This window comes from Sus scrofa, chromosome 5 (assembly GCF_000003025.6).
Source record: "Sus scrofa isolate TJ Tabasco breed Duroc chromosome 5, Sscrofa11.1, whole genome shotgun sequence".
Lineage (NCBI taxonomy): Eukaryota > Metazoa > Chordata > Mammalia > Artiodactyla > Suidae > Sus > Sus scrofa.
Genome location: NC_010447.5, coordinates 34,002,559 through 34,024,951, shown reverse-complemented (window position 1 = coordinate 34,024,951; position 22,393 = coordinate 34,002,559). Strand labels below are relative to the sequence as shown.

At 38.7% G+C, this 22,393-nt stretch overlaps 1 protein-coding gene across 10 annotated transcripts in view; it reads right to left on the bottom strand.

Annotated features, from left to right (window-relative positions):
* RAB3IP (RAB3A interacting protein) overlaps window positions 1-22,160 on the bottom strand; it is a 51,102-nt gene extending 28,942 nt beyond the window's left edge. For 4 of the 10 annotated variants that reach the window (XR_002344018.1, XM_021091977.1, XM_021091981.1 and 1 more), the window contains exons 1-4: window positions 21,615-21,761; window positions 20,776-20,913; window positions 5,833-6,108; window positions 4,883-5,141 (exon numbers count right to left, since the gene is read on the bottom strand). Coding sequence is in view for 8 of the 10 variants with exons in the window: in XM_021091977.1 (XP_020947636.1) it covers window positions 4,883-5,141; window positions 5,833-6,108; window positions 20,776-20,786 (546 nt within the window). In the remaining 2 variants the exon portion in view is untranslated. Of the gene's footprint in view, window positions 1-4,882; window positions 5,142-5,832; window positions 6,109-20,775; window positions 20,914-21,457; window positions 21,477-21,614 lie in introns of those variants that run through there. The other 6 variants (XM_021091979.1, XM_021091980.1, XM_021091982.1 and 3 more) reach the window with 4 other exon arrangements.

Sequence of the window (22,393 nt, the reverse complement as noted above, 5' to 3'; positions counted from 1 at the left end):
CCCCACCAAGGACTATATTTCCTAGCATACACATCTAAGTAACAGCACAAAACGGGTTCACACCAATGGAATGCGAGTAAATATTATGTGTATCACTTTTGAGTCAAGTAGGTGTGCTTTCTCCAACTTTTCTTTTCCCTTCATCTCGTTGGTTAGATACAGATAATAAAACTCCAAAAGATTACAAAGATCCATGAGAGAAGAAACACAGATCCCCAAATTATTTCACAAAGAACTGCCAGTGAATTAGGAACATCTACTTTAACGTGTTAAACAAATAAAAATGAGCTTCTATTAAGTTGTCACTAAAACACAGGGGTACCTGACAAGCAACCAGCATATTATATATTATGCAAGTGTGTCTATTTACAAAACAGTGTAACTGCATACACATGTATAAATTAATTTAATCAACAAAATGTATTAAGAACCCATTATGTGCTAGAGATATAAACATGAGCAAAAACACATGTAATCCTAATCCTCATGAAGCTCAAAATTAGTGAAGTGTGTGTGTTAAGTGTAGACTTCTGTGCTGGGGTTAACTGGAATGGGACAGAGCAAACAAACAATACAAATAAAAAAACAGAACTTTCACTCTCAATTAAGATAGAGTAATAGGGATCATATTTACCATCCTGCCTGACATAATTTAAAAACTGGAAAAAAATGTATGAAATGATTTTTAAGACACTGGGCATCAGGCAAAAAAGACAGTGATCCTCCAGAAAGGGAAATAAGGTGCAGCCTATGATTTGTTCCTGCTTATCAACTGAAGAGATGAAAGTGTTATAGAGAAGGATTAAATGTTATTAAACTGTATTTCATATGTTCAAGAAGCTATAAGACAGAACAGTTGTGTTAAAGAAAATAAGTGGGAGTTCCCATCATGGTGCAGTGGTTAACGAGTCCAACTAGGAACCATGAGGTTGCAGGTTCGATCCCTGCCCTTGCTCAGTGGGTTAGGTCTAAGATGCAGCTCAGATCCCACGTTGCTGTGGCTCTGGCGCAGGCCAGTGGCTACAGCTCTGATTTGACCCCTAGCCTGGGAACCTCCATATGCTGCGGGAGCAGCCCAAGAAATGGCAAAAAGACAAAAAAAAAAAAAAAAAAAAAAAAGAAAGAAAAGAAAAAAGAAAACAAGTGAAATATTTAAAAGACCCAAAACAGCACATGGAGGTTCCCAGGGTAGGGGTCCAATCGGAGTTGTTGCTGCCGGCCTACACCAGAGCCACAGCAACGCCAGACCCAAGCTGCGTCTGCAAGCTATACCACCACTCATGGCAACGCCGGATCCCTGACCCACTGAGCGAGGCCAGGGATCAAACCCACAACCCCATGGTTCCTGGTTGGATTCATTTCCCCTGCGCCAAGACAGGAACTCCAAAGACAACAATGTTTGTAATAAAAATACACTGTATAATATTAATATATTAGATACTGCAGGAAAAAAACCAGTAGTGACATTGAAGACACAACAATAGAAATTATCCACAATGAAACACTGAGGGAAAATAGATTTAAAAAATAAATGAGTAGAGTACCAGGGAGCTACAGGGCAACTTTAAGAAGTCCAATGTACATGTAATAGGCGTCCCAAAGGAGAGGAGAGACGGAGGAGGTGTGTAAATGTTTTTTAAAAATTGGAGTTCCCATCGTGGCTCAGTGGTAAACGAATCTGACTAGGAACCATGAAGTTGTGGGTTCAATCCCTGGCCTTGCTCAGTGGGTTAAGGATCTGGCGTTGCCATGAGCTGTGGTGTAGGTTGCAGATGTGGCTCGGATCCCAAGTTGCTGTGGCTCTGGTGTAGGCTGGCAGCTGTAGCTCCGATTAGACCCCTAACCTGAGAACCTCCATATGCCACAGGAGCACCCTAGAAAAGGCAAAAAGACAAAAAAATAATAATGGCCAAACTTTCCCAATTTCTATGAAAATAAACAACCTATAAATTCAAAAAGCTCAACAAATTTCAAGATCAAGACACCTGAAGAAAACTATACTAAAGCACAAGATAATCAAATCACTTACAGCTCATGATAAAGAGAAATATCATATCACATGCAGAGAGAAACAAATGCAAGGATAACAGCTGACTTCTTGCAAGAAACAGTGGAAGCCAGAAGACACTAGAGCAACATCTTTAAAGTACTAAAAGAAAAAAACTATCAACCTAAAATTCTTTACCAGTGAAAATATCTTTCAAAAACAAAGGTGAAAAAAAGACCTTTTAAGATATACAACAGCTAAAAAAAATTTATCAGCAGAGGAAAAAAGAAGTATAGTTGACTCCTAAATAACATGGGTTTGAACTACATGGTCCATTATATGGATTTTTTTTTTCAATAAATACATACTACAGGGAGTTCCCACCGTGGCTCAGCAGAAACGAATCTGACTAGCATCCACAAAGACAAAGGTTCAATCCCTGGCCTCACTCAGCAGGTTAAGGATCTGGCATTACCATGAGCTGTGACGTAGGTCACAAACGTGGCTCAGATCCCATGTTGCTATGGTTGTGGCATAGGCTGGCAGCTGCAGCTCTGATTAGATCCCTAGCCTGGGAACCTCCATATGCCAATGGGTACAGCCCTAAAAAAAGACAAAAGACAAAAAAAAAAAAATACATGCTACAGTATCACACAATCTATAGTTGGTTGAATCCATGGATGCAGAACCACACATACAAAGGGCTGGCGGTAAAGTTATATGCAGATTTTCATCTGCATGGGGGTCAGTGAGCCTAACCCCACATTTCCAAGGGTCAATGGTATACTCTTGTAAAGATTTTATACTACATGTTATGGTATATATCTTTAATTTAATCACCAGGGTTAAAGATATATACTATAAACCCTAAAACAATCACTAAATTAGCAAAACAAAGATCCACAGCCAATAAGCCAAAGGAGGTAAGACGAAATCATAAAAATGCATGTAATTAATCCAAAAGATGGCATAAAGGGAGGGAAAAAAAGGGAAAGAAACAGAAGAGACAAACACAAGACAAATAGTAAGACATATTTAAATGAAATCATATCACATTAAATGTAAAAAGTCTAACATAAACATACCAAATAAAAAGCAGAGATTATAAGAAAAGATAAAAAATCAAAATCTAATGATATGCTTCCTTTAAGAAAACCCACTTAAATAGGGAGACAAAAATAATTTAAAAGTAAAAGGATGGAAAAATAGTAGCTTTCTGGCTGCTCTTAAAATAGCCAGAATAAAGGGAATGACTATTGACATAATTTGATTAAAGAATTGCCATAACTCAGGAAATATTTTCATATTCAAGAGTCCTTTTCAAGCCTTGAGCTCTAAGTATTAATACTATCTTGTATGCTTCATAATAAAATTCACAATATGTATGTTTTCACAACCATTATCATTTCAATTACCTCAATAGTACTTCTAAATCCCACAAAAGAAATTCCCAACTTGAGTTAAGAAATTAGCAAGGCAGTCTGATCAATAAGTAGCCACAATGTTTTCTCAAAGATGGATATATATGTTCAATGTGTGTGTGTGTGTGTGTAAACTGTGATTTCACATAATACTCTGTATTAAAACAAAAGAGTCTGAGCCAGATGACAGAAGTCAAATATAACCATATCTCACCACACCCCCTACCTTTGGGAAAAGATTAAAAAGGCTACTGATTTTTCTTTCTAATAAAATATGTTCAATCAAAAATTTTAAAATGTCTACATGACTGTTTAACCATTAGCCACTCATTGAAGCACTTATAGAGACATATACACCAGGCATCAAACTGTATTATGCTAGGCACTGGGGATTCAAAAATCAGTGTCATGCTCTTGAGAGATAAGTCTGGTGGGGAAAGGATGGGAATATATGTTTCTAAAATGTCATGTGCGCTGGAAATTATGCTATCGAATGTTTTCCCTGTCGTCTCAATTTTCTAAATGTGAATTGGCCCATATCACCTAAGTTTTGAAATTTATGTATGTAGAATTGGTGCTGTTGTTTTATTATATTTTTGATGGCTGCAGGGTCTGTAGTGATTTCCCCTTTTTTATTCCTGCTCTTGATAACATGCATCTTCTGTCCTTTTTTGTCAGTCTTATTAGAGGTTTTTCAATTATATTGAACTTTTTAAAGAATGAATAATGTTTCATTCATTTTCTCTAGTTTTTCTGTTTTCAATTTCACTGATTCTTGCTCTTATTTATTTCCTTCCTTCTGTTTGCTCTTGATTTCATTTTGCTCTTCTTTTTTCTAGTTTATTAAAGTGGAAGACTAGATTATTGATTTGAAACTTTTCCTTTTTTCTAAGTGCTACAGATTTTCCTTTGAAATTTAATTACAGACTCAGAAAAAGAATCAGATATAGCCACAAATTTAAGAATAAACAGCAGAAAATTAAAAGATGACCCAGTAGGAAAAAGAACAAATTACTAGGAAAAGAAGATTCTCCAAGGCAAGGTACAGAAAATATTCAAACCCAGCTGACTGGCAAGGCACTACTACTAAAATAATTCCTCAAAATATACTAATTTGGACTGAATGGCTTCAAGGAAATAACCACAAAGTCAGCCACATATACAGAGGTCCATCCCACACATGGACCGTAACTCACCAAATCTGCATTATAGACAATGCAAGAAAGGGACTAGGCAATGAAGGGGGGCAAAAAAATGAATTTCAGAATCTCTTTTTTCCAGTTAGTACTTTTAGAAGAGCTTCTTTACCACCCAGCCAATTTCACAGACTCCCAAATGCTGCCCAACAGAAGCTGACACTGTGCATACACAAAGGTAAGTGCAGAAATGCAATGATTTCATTTGAGTCACCACCCCATGTAAAAATATTAATTCTGATATAACATATGGAGGAATAAAATATCTTTTTGCTTACCCTCTGAGCTTTTGCAAGTTCCTCTTTTAGTCTTTCATAGCCCTTTTCTCTGACTTCCAAAACAGATGGGCTTCGTAAACGGGACAGACTATCAGTACTCAACCCAAAAATATCTTCACTGCTATCACAAGCCTCCGTTACAGTAGCACCCTGTAAAAACTCTCTCTCTGCATTACAGTTGTCCTTTCTTGTAGTTAATTTAGTTAACCCAGCCGTGACTCCAGAGGTAGAACAAGGTGCTGAGTCTGTAACATGAATGCTGTAAAGGAGAGTTGAAAAACATAAGCATATGCTGAAATATAACCAGCATAAACACACATCTATAACTGCATTATCCAATTTGTTCACCACTATATATAAAATAGCATGTCCTGAGCCAAAGCAACTATATTTCAAGTCTTTTATAGTCACATGTGGCTAATGACTATCATATTAAACAGCAAAGAAAAAGAATATTCTCATCATCCCAGAAAGTTCTATTGGATAGTGCTATTCTAGAACATGGGCCTGTCAACAAAACGCAGAGCAAATTCAGCCTGCCGCCTGCTTTTTAAAGCCCATAAGCCAAGGATGATTTTTACATTTTCAAATCATTCAAAAAAATCAATAATATTTAGTGGCACAAGAAAATTACATGAAATTCAAAATCCAGTATCCATATATAGTTTTACTGGAGCTTACTCAGTTACAACTTGTCTATATTGCTTTCACACTTTAACAGCAGAGTCCAACAGTTGCAACAGAGACTGTGTGGCCCACAAAGCCTAATGTAGTTTCTATTTGGCCCTTTACATATAAATTCTGCCACCTCTGCTCTTGATCATTAATGTATATTTCTCTTCACAGACAAACCTTCCAATACTCAAATTTTCCAAAATAATAAAACTTGTTAACCAAGCAAACATCATTTAATACAATGCTCTAAAATAAGCATTCTGGTGATCTCCTACCTGACACTAGACAATTCTGCGCAGTTTAAACGTCTGGGGGATGAATACACAGGTTGTGTAGGAAGGTCAGAAACATCTAAGGCATTAGCCTGGATAGGGGCGGAGCATAAAGCTGAAGGATGTGGCCGGTAGATGACACTTGGTGAGGTAGTCTGCTCTTGAGTCCCTGGTTCATACACACCAAGAAGGTCCGGAGAAGTAGGTGACGCAAGGTTTACTTCATGGAAGCCTTCCAAGGGATCATTAGCCATAGCAAAAGCCTCATCATAGGATAACCTATGTTAAAACAAAAAGCAGGTGGTTCCTTTGAGATACTGACATTTAAAATTAAGTTACGATGTATAATAATAGAATGTGTTTAACAGTCCATTATAAAGTATAAACTTGCAAAAAAAAAAAAAAAAGAGAGAGACAGCAAAGGGAAAAAAATTACAATCATTTTTCACTAAGTCACCTCAGAATATAAATACTATGAAAGGCAGACTGACTTGGAATAAACTTGAAAGTGTTAGGAGTAATTAATAAGTAACAATGAGGACTGAATACAAATTTGCTTGATATTTTTAAATTTACTATTATACCTGACTTTGGTTAGAATAAGTAGAAGTGGCAGCAGACATAGACACACACACGGTTGGAAATGAGACAGGCCTAAGTTCAACTAATGGTTCTGTTCTGCCACACACTGGCTATATGATTTTGGATGAGTCACTGTTTTTTTGTTCCTTCTTTTATTTGAAATAATTTCAAATTTACATAAGAGTTGCACAGCTCTTGCATATATTTCACCCAGATTATGAAACTATTAAACCATGTGAGAATATGCTTCAGGCATGATGCCCCTTACCCCTTAATATCTCAGTGTATTTATCCTAAGTACAAGGACATCTCCTATCTAATCACAACACCATCACCAAAATCAGGAAGTTGACACCACTCACTATCACCATCTAAATGACAGAACCCCATCAAATTTTCCTGATTATCTTATTAATGTTCTATATAGGTCCAGGATCCAATCCAGGATAATGTATTACATTTCTCTAAGCCTTAAATTTCTCCTCTCATGGAATGAGAATAGGAATATAATAACCCCTCCCTTCTCCAGATTGCTGTGAGGATTAAGGGAAACGATCCACATAAAGTATTTAGCAGCATACTGTGTAGCTGGCACAGAGCACAGCCTCAATAAACATTTGTTGAGAGTTCTCCCTGTGGCTCAGTGGTAGCAAACCAGACTTGTATCAGTAAGATGTGAGTTTTATACGTGGCCTTGCTCAGTGGGTTAAGGATCCACCATTGCCATGAGCTGTGGTGTAGGTGGCAGACGTGGCTCAGATCTGGTGCTGCAGCAGCTGTGGTGTAGGCTGGCAGCTACAGCTCTGATTCAGCCCCTAGCCTGGGAACTTCCATATGCCACAGGTGTGGCCCTAAAAAAGAAAAAAAAATTGTTATTAATAAGAACATGTATGCTTCAGTTTCCCCATAAATAAAAAAATGTCATATAACTACACAGTTATATCACAAAGTTGACACGAAAACTAAAAAGTATACTATTCAAGTTTTTCACTTGAAAAATATACAGTTTTATACCTCTATGGATTTCCCACTGTCTACAGAATAAATTCCAAACTTGTTATCCTGAAAATCAAGGTCCTCTATAATCTCAAGCCAATCACTCATCCCAGTTTTTTCTTTCCTACTTCGATAATCATGACTAATGCCTTCCCAGAACTTCCAAAAATTCCCAAACGCAAGCACCAATATAGCTCCTAATTTCATTTTTAAACTCTTCATTCATTAAACTGAGTAAAAAAATTTACTCCCTCATACTCTTAACAAAAGAAGTGTTAAAAATAAGACAAGTAGGGAACAACAAAGACTGCAATAAAGTTGGGAAGGAAGAGCGTTGAGAAAATATTTACATATTTTTTCAAAATTACAGATTACTGCATGTCTCAGACCTTCGAGGATGTATAGTCAGTTCTCCATATCCAAGGGTTCCGCATCCTCAGAAAGAAAATATTCGGAAAAAAAAATTTCTGGATGTTCCAAAAACAAATACTTGAATTTGCTACACACTGGCAACTACTTACACAGAATTTATACTGTATTAGCTATTATAAGATTATAAGAGATCACTTAAAGTATACAGGAGGATGTGCACAGGTTACATGCCAATCCTACGTCATTATAAAGGACTTGAGTATCTGGGGGTTTTGGTACTGAGGAGGGGATGAGTTCTGGAACCAATGTCTTGTGGATACTGAAAATCAACTATATATGAACAGACAAAACTGTAACTATTAAATCCACAAATGCCAAATTTCAAATCCAATGAATGTTTTCTTTATTGTAGCAAACAGTAATTTCAGTACTTAAGATGAAACTAATCCTTGCTTTTTTACCTGAAATATTCATATTATCAAGGAATTTAAAGTACTTAAAACTCAATTATAATTTATCATTTTCCAAAATAATATTTTTCATTCATTATTCATAATACACACATAGTACCAAAGCAAACATCTCACCCTGAATTTTTCATTTTCACTTGAATAGAGTTTATTAATCAATTCACTTTATGGTAGAAATGAGATTTTCATTAAACTTTGACATTTTATCAGGAACTATAATATTTCCTTTCTTCTAGCCCTATACTTCTAAATCACTTCTCAATACCTAAGAAGTTCACTGAATTTTGCAGTGTGAAATCATTTTCATTTCTGGAAACATAAAATGGCACAAATCATATGGAGAAAAATTGGACAACATCTAGCAAAATGACACATTCACTGAACCTATGACCTAACATTGTTCACTTAGTGAACTTTATCCCAAAGATAAATAGGCAAAATAAACAAGATGTATGCACGTGGCCAAGAGCATCAGCAAAAGACTCAATGAACTAACAAATGTACCTCCTCATAGTGAAGCACCATATAGCTATAAAAATAAATGAATAATATCTACATACTGCTATGAAGTGACCCTGAGGATACGTTGACAAGTTAAAAAACAAGAAACTGTGTATAGAAAGCTACCTTAATATAAATTTATTTGCATGTGTATATAATATATACATATATTTAAAAGTACTTACATTTTAGAAATAGAAGGATAAACCAAAACCTAATTTTTTAAAAAGTTACCTTTAGGAAAAGGGCGAGAACAGGAAGAGGAGGCAGGCACAAAATCTAGACTTTTCCAAATGTACCCTGCTTTGCAGACATGAATTTGAACTTGGAACCATATAAATGATAAAACAAATTTAGATTTTAAAAAAGAACCTCTAAAAATAAAACAAATGAAGCTAGCTATGTATTGACATGGTAGTTTAACCATCAAAAAGAACTATTTCAAATGATTTTAAAATATAGTAATAAAACTGTATATCCATAGCAGAATATATTTTAAAGACAAAAGGAAGTTTAAAAAAGAGTACACTGGGAGTTCCCGTCGTGGCGCAGTGGTTAACGAATCCGACTAGGAACCATGAGGTTGCGGGTTCGGTCCCTGCCCTTGCTCAGTGGGTTAACGATCCGGCGTTGCCATGAGCTGTGGTGTAGGTTGCAGACGCGGCTCGGATCCCGCGTTGCTGTGGCTCTGGCGTAGGCCAGTGGCTACAGCTCCGATTAGACCCCTAGCCTGGGAACCTCCATATGCCGCGGAAGCGGCCCAAAGAAATAGCAAAAAAAGACCAAAAAATAAATAAATAAATAAATAAATAAAATAAATAAATAAATAAAAAATAAAAATAAAAAAGAGTACACTATTTTCAGTAATTGTATTAGCAGTAATGCTGATATTGCTATACTGAAACTATTATATAAGATTATTGAGGAGTTCCCGTCGTGGCTCAGTGGTTAATGAATCTGACTAGGAACCAGGAGGTTGCGGGTTCAATCCCTGGCCTTGCTCAGCGGGTTAAGGATCCAGCGTTGCTGTGAGCTGTGGTGTAGGTCGCAGATGTGGTCGGCGGCTACATCTCCGATTAGACCCCTAGCCTAGAAACGTCCATATGCCACGGGTGCGGCCCTAAAAAGACAAAAAAGACAAAAAAAAAAAAAAAAAAAAAAGATTAATGTCATTCAGAAGTAAGATTTTTAGCATAAGAGAAAGATAGATATAATATCAAGAAATTTAAAACTCTTAAGTTTTAAACATGAATCAGAAATATCAGGAAAAATTTTTCTATTTAAAAAAATGCTTACCTTTATCCACTGAAAAGGTATAATAGCAATAACCAACTGAGGAGCAATGAGTACCCCTTGTGCCTAGAGTAATAACATTTCCTGCAAAAAAAGAACAAGGGCTCCCCAGAGAAATGTCTGATTCCAGGCCCTGGGCAGTAATGTACAAAAGGACCCTGGCACATCTTGTTAGGAAGCAAGAAAGCTATCAAAGACTACTGGAGTGGTATCGAAAGGATTCTACTGACCTAAGATGGACAATCTGAATATCAAAAAGAATAACATCTGTAAAGGACAAACAAAAAAATAGTTTTCAACCCATGAGTTCATGTACTGAAAATAAAACAAAAAAAATTTTCACTAGTCCTTTTTGATCAGTGCTATGGAACCAATTCACTATTTCGAAAATTGACAAAATAAAGAATTAAGTATTTATCCTGGCTTCCCCATACATCAGAGAACTAAATAGTTTATGGAAAAAAAAGGTCCTTCTTTTGAAAGAATCCCACTTAATAAATAAAACTCTGCAACCCTAATAAAATGAGTCTAGGCAATGATTATCAATAACTATTAAAACTCTAAGGTAAAATCTAGGGGACTTTATAATTAATAGATCAGAATGACAGTACCTGAACTCACAAATGACAAATTATCACAAAAAGGGAGAAAATCAGACATAATAAAAATTATGTGGCAAAACAGGAAATGAAACTACCATCATCCTTGAAGCATTCTGCACTAATAAAAAAAAAAACAAAACAAAAACAACCCCAATGCCGTCAACCCTCTAAATGTTCATCAGTTTATAGGAAATACAGAGGTTGGAGGAACATATTAAAAATAACACCATATGGACAAAAACAGCCAAATCTAGACTTTGGGAAACTCTACCGGATAAACCACCTGGTTTTCTCAATAAATAAAAATGGAAAAAGGGAATTTATAAGGACACTTAAGAAATACAATGAAATATGATGTGTGGACCTTGTTTGAATTCTTATTTGAATTAACCAAATATAAAAACATATTATAAGACAATCAAGGGAACTTGAACAATGGATATTACTGATATTATGAATCATGGTCCGTTTTTAGGGGTAATAATGGTATTACGATTATGTAAAAAAAATTCTTATCCTTTAGAGATACACCCTGACGTGTTTATAGATGAAATAAAATTACCTGGATTTGCTTCAAAATAATCCAGGGGGAGAAGGAAGGAATGTGTTGCGGGGCCATCCAACTACCAGTCCCAGTCTCATGGGATTACAGTGCTATTTCTCCCATAATAAGAGCTAAGCTGTCATTTACTAAAGCTGAGCACTTAATATCAGGTATAGTTCCAGTACATGTACAGTTGAGGAAATTACAGTTTAGGGTAGCTGGGATTAAAACCTATGTCTGTCAGACTCCAGAGTCCTAGGCTTTTAACCACCGCACCACACTACCACCACTAGAATTGTTTTGCTGTTCCACCATTAGATAGTTTTTGAGTAAAAATGTTTCTCCTTAAGTTGAATTAAAATCCATCAGTCCATCCCTGGGATGGAGTTCCCACTGTGGCACAACAGGTTAAGGATCTAGTGCTGCCACATCACAGGGGCAGCTTAGATTCCTTAACAGCAGGTTAAGGATCTAGTGCTGCCACATCACAGGTGCCCTTGGAAGAACTTAGGCATGTCTAAAGTATGAGAGCAAAGCATTTATGGAAAATACAAATATTTTTACTAGGAACATAAGATGCAAAGCTCAAAGAGAGGCAGGTTTGAATTCTGCTTCTATCAGATTACTGGGCAATGTGTATCTCAGTTCTCTCATTTGGAAATACGTAGCTTGGTTTTCTTTTTTGTTTTGTTTTTTTGTTGTTGTTTTTTTTTTTTTTTTGACTTTTTGACTTTTTGCCATTTCTTGGGCCGCTCCCTCGGCATATGGAGGTTCCCAGGCTAGGGGTCTAATCGGAGCTGAGCTGCCAGCCTAGGCCAGAGCCACAGCAACGTGGGATCCGAGCCGCGTCTGTGACCCACACCACAGCTCACGGCAACGCCAGATCGTTAACCCACTGAGCAAGGACAGGGATTGAACTGCAACCTCATGGTTCCTAGTCGGATTCGTTAACCACTGCGCCACGACAGGAACTCCCGTAAGTTGGTTTTCTAACTCACAGCATATGGAGGTTCCCAGGCTAAGGGTCGAATCAGAGCTGTGGCCACTGGCCTATGCCACAGCCACAGCAATGACAGATCCTTAGCCCACTGAGCGAGGCCAGGGATAGAACCTGTGTCCTCATGGATGCTAATCAGATTCGTTTCTGCTGCACTACAACGGGAACTCCCCTATTCCGGGACATATATTTAACCATTATTTAAATTCCAGTCACTCTTGAAAATGAGATTATTTTAAGATTAAATGTAGTCCCTTTTTCAAGCATGTAAAATTTCCATAAATTTTTTCCATGTTTTAAAGTTTTATTGAATTATAGTTGATTTACAAGGTTGTGATAATTTCTGCTGTACAAGAAAGTGATTCAGTTATACATACACTCATCCACTCTTTTTCAGATTCTTTTCCCATATAGATTATCACAGAATATTGGGTAGAGGTCCCTGTGCTATACAATGTTTTAATTTAGCTGGTAATGAGCTGCTGGAAAATCTTCTGCTCTTTCAAATAGTACATAGAGGACTTAAGATTTATTTTGTATTCAAAGTTCTTATATGAATAAAATTAACTGCTATTTCCAAGCAGTAGTACTCTTTGCATTAAGTAATGAGTAATTTAAAAAATGAATTTCAAGTGGAGGTTATCCCAACTCATAAACTAAACTTGTCAAGCATCACTACAAATGAGTGAAAAGGATGACAGCGTTAAAAACTCTTGGGGAAATTACCATCACAGCTTGGCTGGCTTTATTACCACTCAGTTTTAAGTAACAAAGCTGATTCTCAATTTTTTAAAAAAATTGTTCAAAACAATTTGCTTCTGATTCCTAGTATGCATTTTATGTTATTTCTTCTTTCCAGGTCAGCAAAACAGCAGCCAACATTTTACTGAAAGTTAACTATGTGTCAGTCAACCATATGGGGCTAAGAATTTCATGTGCATTAACTAATTTAATGAATGCCTAAAAAACTTAATAATGTATACACTTATTAAACATATTTTATAAATAAATTAAAGTATAAAATAAGTGTACTTAATAATTTTTATCAATTATATTTATCGTAGTTTTAGTGGAAGGATAATCATCAGCTTCAACTCCTCAGGGCAAATCCTGGAACTAAGTTCTAAAATGGACAAAAGAGAAGGCACAGGGCCTAAATGATTACCCTAAGGGTTGTGGGGAGAGACGGAGGAAGAGAAAGTTTCAAGGAGAAGTAAAATATAAGCCAGATTTTTAAATGCTGAGTGAGAGTCCAGTGGATGGGCGAGGCAGGGAAATAAGACAAGGCAGTCAGGGAATATGGGTTTGTTTGGCACTAATGAAACTAATCACCCAAAAAGCATGACAGAAAATCAGGCTAGAGAGGCAGCTATGTGACAGATAATTAAAAGCATCGTTTAACATGGAAAATGTTGCTTGGAGATTATCCTGAAGAGATGCTCAGATCTACATTTTAAGAAGTACAGATGTACCATGACGTCATTAGAAAAATGACTCCCATGGCAACAAGGACTTTAATTAGAGAGAGACTAGAGGCAGTTAGTTAAGAGGTTGCTGCAACAGGCTGGGCAAGAGATTATGATGGTCTGATCTGATGCCAAGGTCATGCACTGTGAATGAGAGGATGGAGGCATATAGATCTATACGTGAAAAACATTCAGAACAATAGCTTCATCTACATTTCGACATATACACACATGTATTACATTATTACATTCTGTATGTGTGACATATACATTATATACATTATTCTAGTTATTCCTTACAGCTTTCCCTTTGAAGTAATTCTTATTATCTATTTTACAGATACAGAAACTGAGGATGAGAGATTAATTTTTGTCAAGATCAAACAATCTATAAATAACAGACCAAGGATTCAAACTCTGGTGTGTGTGACTCCAAAACCTGACTCCACTCCATCCAACAGTCACTTAAAAGGGCGTTACCCAATTGAAAACCGGGCAAAGGACCTGAATAGACTGTTCTTCAAGGAAGATATACAGATGGCCAACAAGCACGTGAAACAATGCTCAACATCCCTGATTATTAGAGAAATGCAAATCAAAACTACCAGGATATACCATCTCACACCAGTCAGAATGGCCATCATTAATAAGTCCACAAATAACAAATGCTGGAGGGGGTGTGGAGAAAATATGTACTGCAGTGCTGGTGGGAATGTAAGCTGGTACAACCACTATGGAGAACAGTATGGAGGTATCTTAGAAAACTATACATAGAACTACCATATGACCCAGCAATCCCACTCTTGGGCATATATCCAGACAAAACTCTCCTTAAAAAAGACACATGCACCCACGTGTTCATTGCAACACTATTCACAATAGCCAAGACATGGAATCAACCCAAATGTCCATTGACAGATGATTGGATCAGGAAGATATGGTGTATATATACACAATGGAATACTACTCGGCCATAAAAAAGAACAAAATAGTGCCATTTGCAGCAACATGGATGGAACTAGAGACTCTCATACTGAGTGAAGTAAGTCAGAAAGAGAAAGACAAGTACCATATGATATCACTTATATCTTCAATCTAATAGACGGCACAAAGGACCCTTTCCACAGAAAAGAAAATCACGGACTTGGAGAACAGACTTGTGGTTGCCAAGGGGGAAGGGGAGGGAGTGGGAAGAACTGGGAGCTTGGGGTGAATAGATGTAGAATGTTGCCTTCAGGATGGATTAGCCATGGGATCCTCCTGTGTAGCACTGGGAACTCTGTCTAGTCACTTATGATGGAACATGATAATGTGAGAAAAAGAATGTATACATGTAAGTGTAACTGGGTCACCATGTTGTACAGTAGAAAAAAATATATATATATAAATGATTTTTTTAAAAGGGGGGGCTAGCAATAAGACTCGGATAAAGGTTTGATCAAGTCACAGCTATGGCTCAGATTCAATCCCTGGCCTGGGAACATCCATTTGCCATGGAAGCAGCCATAACAAAATAAAAAAATTTTTAAAAAGACACAGGATATCTAAGGCAGTCTTACTCAACCAACCATAAGAAGCGAACAATCCAAACAGAAGAATCCTATTTAATCTTTGATAGCTTGTTTTACTCTGAGAAAGAAAAAACTAAAGTTTCTCTAAAGTATTGCTACTAAAATAAGCATATGCTATTACCTTGTGTTCCATTTTTTTCCCCTATATTTTCTTTGCTATCAGCATTTCCTTATCTATTTTGCTGTATGCTGGGATTTAAAATACTTATTCAGCCCCTTCTAATTCTTAGGGGAGGTGGGACAGCACATAAATAAAAACCAAGAGCCTGATTTTACCAGAGCGGCCTTATGGTGTATTTTTTACAAACTGTGGATATTTGATACCAAGGAATTAGTGTTAATTTTTAAAAGTGTGTAATAGTACTGTAGCTAACTGTCCTTATCTTTTAGAAATACATACTGAAATACTTATGGATGAAAGGCTACAATGCCTGGAATGTGCTCAAAATAATTCAGAAAGTAGATGGGGCAGGATTGACCATTGTTGACGGGGTAAATGATGGGAAATTTGAGGTTCATTGTACTTTTGCATCTATTTATTTCATTTTAAATTCTCCATAACTAGAAAGTTCTAAGATTTATTCATATACTATATAAATAAAGGGGAAAAAAAGACGTATACATAAAAAATCATTTTCTCATTAACTTTCACTAAAGCTGGTTTCCAAACTAACATTTTGCTTGTAACAAAACAAAATTCACGTTCATATTTTAAGAAGCAGCCTATGTTTATAAGTGTGAATTTAGTTAATAACTCAAGGGAAAAACTAGATAGCCAATCAAGCTACACAACCATCCCACTTTTATTAAAAGAGTCCACAAATTAATTCCCACTTACTAATTCCACAGGATTTAAATGTACAACCTGACATACTGAGAGATGTTAGTTACTGCAGATTTTTTTTTTTTTTTTTTTTGGCTGCACTTGCGGCATGTGGAAGTTCCTGGGCCAGGGATGGAACCCACGCCACTGTGGCAATGCCAGATCCTTAACCCACTGCACCACAAGGGAACTTCCTGCAGATTCTTAAATTATGGGTTTTCAGAAAAATTCTTAGAACTTACTGGGTTACTAATATTACATTTAACTACAAATTCTTAGAACAAAAATATACAAGAAACAAACATTCTCTTAGAAGTGGAAGCCTCTTTATTTTATATATGTTAAGAATACAGGTCAACTAAACATTCAATAGGCACTGAAGTATATATTGATTGGATAAATAAATAAACAAGAAGAGGCTTTAGAGAGGGAATAAACAGCAGAACAAGTGGAGAGTAGAGATAGCGACTCTAGGCTACCTTTGTTTTAAAAATAGAGATAAAACAGTAAGTACTCTGAGAGAGCAGCAAGACTGAAAAAACTGAGTTTTTAAAGTATGGGGAAACCTGAGCAGTTGATCAAACTAGCTTCAGAAAACCTTCTTTCTAGTTCAGGTGCTGTAATTAACTGGCTGTATGAACTCGGGCAAGTCACTGAATTTCTCTGAGCTTCACTTTCGACATTTGATTGTTGAAAATAATGGTGGTGATATTATCTCCCCTACCTACACTTGAGAAAATCACATGGCTTAGCTGTCAACAGAAAAAGGTTCCAAGGATTGTAAAGCACAACACAAATGTATGATACCTATAAATATCTAAAAAAATAAATGATGGGGGATATAACAGCATACGAAGGAGTCTGTCTTACAAACTAGAAGGGGTCCTTATTTGAGATAAAGGGAAAGAAAGGGGAAAACAAGTCTCTCAGAGGTACAGAGTTCAAAAGCAATTCTCTTCATAACAGGAAATGAATGCACATTTACTTACTGTTTTTCACACTTACTTTGGTTGCTCTTTTATACTGATCTGTCAACCGGATACCCACAAACAAATAAATACTCAATATTATTATCTGGACACATCAAATGACAGTTTACTTATTTGGTTGGTTCGAAGCTGTCATCAGTATGCTCCTTTATGCTTCTAAGGTACTCGCCCATTCTTGCACAGAGTTTCTTTCTACTAGATTGTCAATTCATATGTTTATGTAGAATTTCACCAACTGCCATTATGCTTATATTTACATCCCTATTAACTACAAGCAACAAATCTTTCAAACTTGAATTGTTTCGATAATTTTCTTTCTTTTTCCTCCGATCTAAATAATCTTAGCCTAATGCTATAACTATTTAATTTTATGTTGCTGACATCCTACTGTAAATCAAGATTACTTTTCCATTTCTTTTTCTGTATACAATTGAAGCTTAAGAAACGATCTCAAAAAGGAAAAAAGGAAGAAAAGACACTATCTCATTTAGTTTTAAGTTGAAAGGGAAAGTGGAAGGGAAACAGAGAGGGCAAGTTAATGCCACCCCCTGTAGGAATCCTTCTCTTCCTTCCCTTAGTCCCCTCAATTCTCATTCTGACACTCATTTCCGTTTCACTGCTAGACTGATTTCAGTACAAGCTAACATTCTTCCACTGACCATCCGTCACCAAACACAGCAGCATATCTACTACATTCCAGTCCCAATGCTCAAGCTATAAAATGGAATAATGAACTTAAACCCTGTCCTCAGAGCTTAGGTACACTAGAGGAAGAGACCACACTGTCAACAAACTTTTACAAATACAATGTAAATGTCAAGATTAAATACCAAAATTGGAGTTCCCCTCATGGCTCAGTGGTTAGTGAACCCGACTGGCATCTATGAGGACGCAGATTTGGTCCCTGGCCTTGATCAGTGGGTTAAAGATGCCGTGAGCTGTGGTGTAGGTCGAGGAAGTGACTTGGATCCTGCATTGCTGTGGCTGTGGTGTAGGCTGGCGGCTACAGCTGTGATTGGACCTCTAGCCTGGGAACCTCCATATGCTGCAGGTGTGGCCCTAGAAAAAAAAAAAAAAAGAAAGAAAAAGAAAAAGATTAAAACACTAAAATAGAGGCATGTACTCAGTACTTTGAAGCATAAAAGAAAAACAAAGTACTACCTGGCAAAGGTACAGAAAAAAGAGTACAGCAGTACAGAAAAAAGAGAAAATAGCTAGAAAGGAGTTTTCAAAAGCTCAGTAGTTTCTTTTTAGGATATGAGGTGTATTTAAGGAAGTAATTTAGTAACCAATTTCTTACCCTTTGTTGAACTACATCTTAAATAGAATTATGTATAGCACAAAGGTTTAGTTTGAAAAAGAGTATTCCCTCAGAATATCCTCAAAGCTTTCCCTCAACACACAAATAGCTTCACCAATAACTCATCCTTCCATCCTCCCCGCTCTCCAACTACTCCAGCACTTTGTCTTATTTGGCACTCATTAAAGTTACAGTAACAACATAGGTATGTGAAGGTGCCTTCTAAATTTTGAGGAACTTATAATAGACATGGGAATGATTATATGGTTTACCTTCCAGACTCCTTATAAAGTCTTTCCTTTAACCCCCACTGTGACTTGCAGGGTAGAAGCTCAATGAATATCCGATTTAAAAATCTCTGGTGACACATTAAGAATTACTTATTACACCAATATTAAGTATCTCATAAAAGCTAATTAAAACCAATTCTTCAGCATGACAACCTAACACATGAAGGAGTAGAGTGTAGTGGTTAAAAGCATGGACATCAAAAACAAACTGCCTGCCTTCTAATCTATTTCTCTCACTTAATTAGCTGTGTGACCTGAAGCAAGCTCCATAACCTCTCAGTGCCTCAATCTTCTCAACTATAAAACGTGATAAAGTATTACCTAACTCTTAGGTCACTGTGAGAGTCAGTTTTGAGTTGGCATGATGTTTAGACCAGAACCTGATACACCACAAGCGCTAGACTCCACAGGAGGAGCAGATGTGCAGATATCACCATCATCAGTAAACCTGGATGTTTTTTAACAAGAAATACAAATAATAACAACATCTTTCATCTGGATGTCTTCTTGTAGTCACAAAGCTCTTTCACAGAAGGTGTGGTCCAGGAATGGAAGGAGCAAGCCTGTTAGGAGTTCCATTTTGGACAGTCACACTGGGCGTTTAATCCTGGCTCTGCCATTAGTCAGCTACAGGACCACTGACAACTAAATAACCAGAGGCAAGTTATTTCACCTCTCTGAGCCTTAATTTCCTAATCTGTAAAAAGCAGTAACACCACTTATATGCCAGGAATGTTCTGAGGACTAAAGGAGTCAAGGTACCTGAAGCAACAAGCATGGCCCTCTCTCCAGCTATCTGTTCCTCTCCCCCACCTCCCACATGGAGTATCCCATTTAATTCTCATGCCACTATAAGGAAGTTCATTCTAGGTTGAGCCATAGTTACAACAGCAGAATACTGGCAAATTCATATGGTTCAACCTATTACTATATCCATTTATAAATGGAAAAAAATAAGCTCAGAAGTTAAATGATTTACTCAAAGTCATATGCATAGCAAGTAATGGAGCTAAAATGCTAAAAAACAGGGAAGTAATTTTTCATTAAAACTGATCCAGTGAGTTCTGCTCAGAAAAGGAGGAGGAAAAGGTATACTAACTACAGTAATACATGTAAAATTGCTGTAATCTACAAGTTTTTGTTCTACCATATCAAAAAACGAGGTGATGACAAAGACTTCCAAGACTCAATTTTAAAAATTATTTGTAGAGTGTCTATGTGTGTGTTGCAGGAGTTGAAAGTTTAGTGAAAATTGGAGGAAAATAAAATGAAAGAGAGCATATACACAGCTATACGAATTCAAAAGCTACAACTGGATCTAATTAGAAACCCCACTAGTCAGAGAATTCACAAAGCAGGTGAACATCATGTATCCATCCTGGTGAAAAGTTAGAGGCATTCAATACCACAGATGAGTTGTTTGCCGAACATTTAAGGAAAAGTTACATTAAACGGTCCCACTTGGGTTCACAAAGGTAAGCATAAATATATAACGTTACCACAGTGGAAAAAGAAAAAAATGAAAAGGCTCTTCTTCTAATAGTAAGAAATATGCTACTGTAGTAAAACTATATAGCTGCAAGTGTATTTCTATAAATTCTACAAGGGCTTTAGGATTAGATCACAGAAACCATATTTGGGATACAGTATCTGTCCAAACATGAAACGTCCTATCAAAATGCATGGTACCAGCAAATAAATAACAAATGTTAACAGAACAAAGCCCCATAAAACTTTTGGAATATTTAACAGTATCAAATATTGACTATGATTGGTCTACAAATCTATTCTGGCCCTTTTCTCCATCCTGCCTCTTTTCTCCTTGATATGTCATTCACCATTTTTTTTTTCTTTAAAATGGCATGCACAAAATAAGATTGAGGATAATGAACAGAAACTGGGCCTTTCAACAGATTTACAATAGAACAGTTTTGTTTTAATCCTCTTATCGGCCTCTCCTCAAATTATGTAATCATTCCACGGCAAAAGATTACACAGCTCTTTCCCTACTCTGAAATGAAGGAGTTGGAAGGGGAAACAGAGGAGTGGGAAACAGGTAGCCTTGGAATATAATACATTTCCACGAAACTAAACTGTTAGCTTCTTCATAATCGGTATTAACTGAGCGCTCTTAATTTTCAAGACCTTACCCTTTAGCCATTACAGGTTTTGTTTTAATCCCATAACAACTGGCAACTCTTCACGTGCCGCAGATTCCATCTAACATCACCACTTCCAGAGTCCATTAAGCTCGCTTTTCCCGGGGCGGTCGGAGCGAGTTGTCCACGCTGGAAGGGCAGCGCAATTACAATTATGTCTGTGCAGCTCCTCTCAACTCCCCGAAACAAAAGTCAGGCTGCACTGAGCTGCCTTCTAAGGCGAGACTCCGGGCACCGGCTCTTGCCCACCAGGTTTCGCCGAAACCTGGCGAGAGTGACCTCTACGCCTCGGCGCGGTGCCCGGGCTCTCGGTCCCCAGGACCCCCCGGTCCACGCCTACTGCCTCGCCGGGTGCAGCTTCCGCGCCGCGCTAGGCTCCAGACTTGTTCGGGAACTCTCTTTACACTCCCCCAAGATCCCAGGCCCCCAGCTCCTGGCTGCGCGCGCGCCCGGCCGACAGGTAACCCGGCGTCCCGCTCCCCGCCCCGGGCGTCGGGCTCCCGCCTTGGGCACTCGGGACTGCGCAGTTAATGAGTAACGCGCCTGGGCCCGGGGGACAGAGGAGGAGCCGCCGCCGCCCGCCGCCCACCGCGGCCCCAGGGGGCGCCCTGATGCCCCGAGGCGCCAAGCCCCCGCCGCCGCCCCTGAGGTCCCGAAGCCCGCGAGCCCAAACCGGGGAGCGCGCTCGTCGGGCCAGGACAGGGTCCCCGCGCGCCGCGCCCTCACTTGCACCTGCCGCGGCCGCCCCTCCAGGCCGGCTCGCGGGAGGCGGGCGCTGAGGGGGGCGGTGCTCCGCGTCCCGGGCCTCTCCCTCCCGCTACCGCACTCACCTGGCAAACTCACCGCTGCCGCGGCCCGCGCTCAGGGGCGCTCGTAGAGCCTCAAAGAGCGCGCCTCGAAGCAGTCTGAGGGAGAGGAGGACTGCCGGCCGACGCCGCTACACTCCACCGCGGCGGGTGCACGGCCGAGGGAGTGCGGGACTGCGCCTGCGCCGGGAGCCTGGCCAGGAGCCGGGAGCGGTCGGGCCCCCGCGGAGGAAGGCGGGGATAGGGGCGGGGAGGGGGCGGGGCGGACGAGCGCGGGGCCAGAGAGGCCGACGCGCTGCCGCGCCCCCTGGCGCCAGGCGGGGCTCTTCGCAGGTGTGGGGCTGCCGCCCCAGGTGCCTCCGCGGGCGGTTTCCCTGGGAACCAGGGCGAACCCGCTCTGAGCCCTGTTTCCTTGGGCTCAACAGGCGGTCTCGGATTCACTTGAAGCGTGTTGAGCTCTCCAGGTGTCGGAAAATGAACCTTCGATGTGAGTTGAGAACCGCTAGAACCAACGTGAGACTTGGCGTGCATTTGTACCTTACAATGTGCATGTGAGTGTGTGTGTGTGTGTGTCTGTGTGTGCGCGCGCCGGTGCTTGCGTGCGTGTGTCTGTCTCTCGGGGGATGGGTGGGAGGAGTCTGATAGAACCTAGATCCCAGCATTCCAGCAGCTGTTAGAGCATTCGAGAATGTTTCTGTACCTGCCCTCTCTCGTCCTTTTATGTCAACTCTTTTGTCAAACTTCCACCTCACTTTAGGTTCTCCAGAGAGGAAAAGTGAAAATACAAACCAGGATCCCGAAAA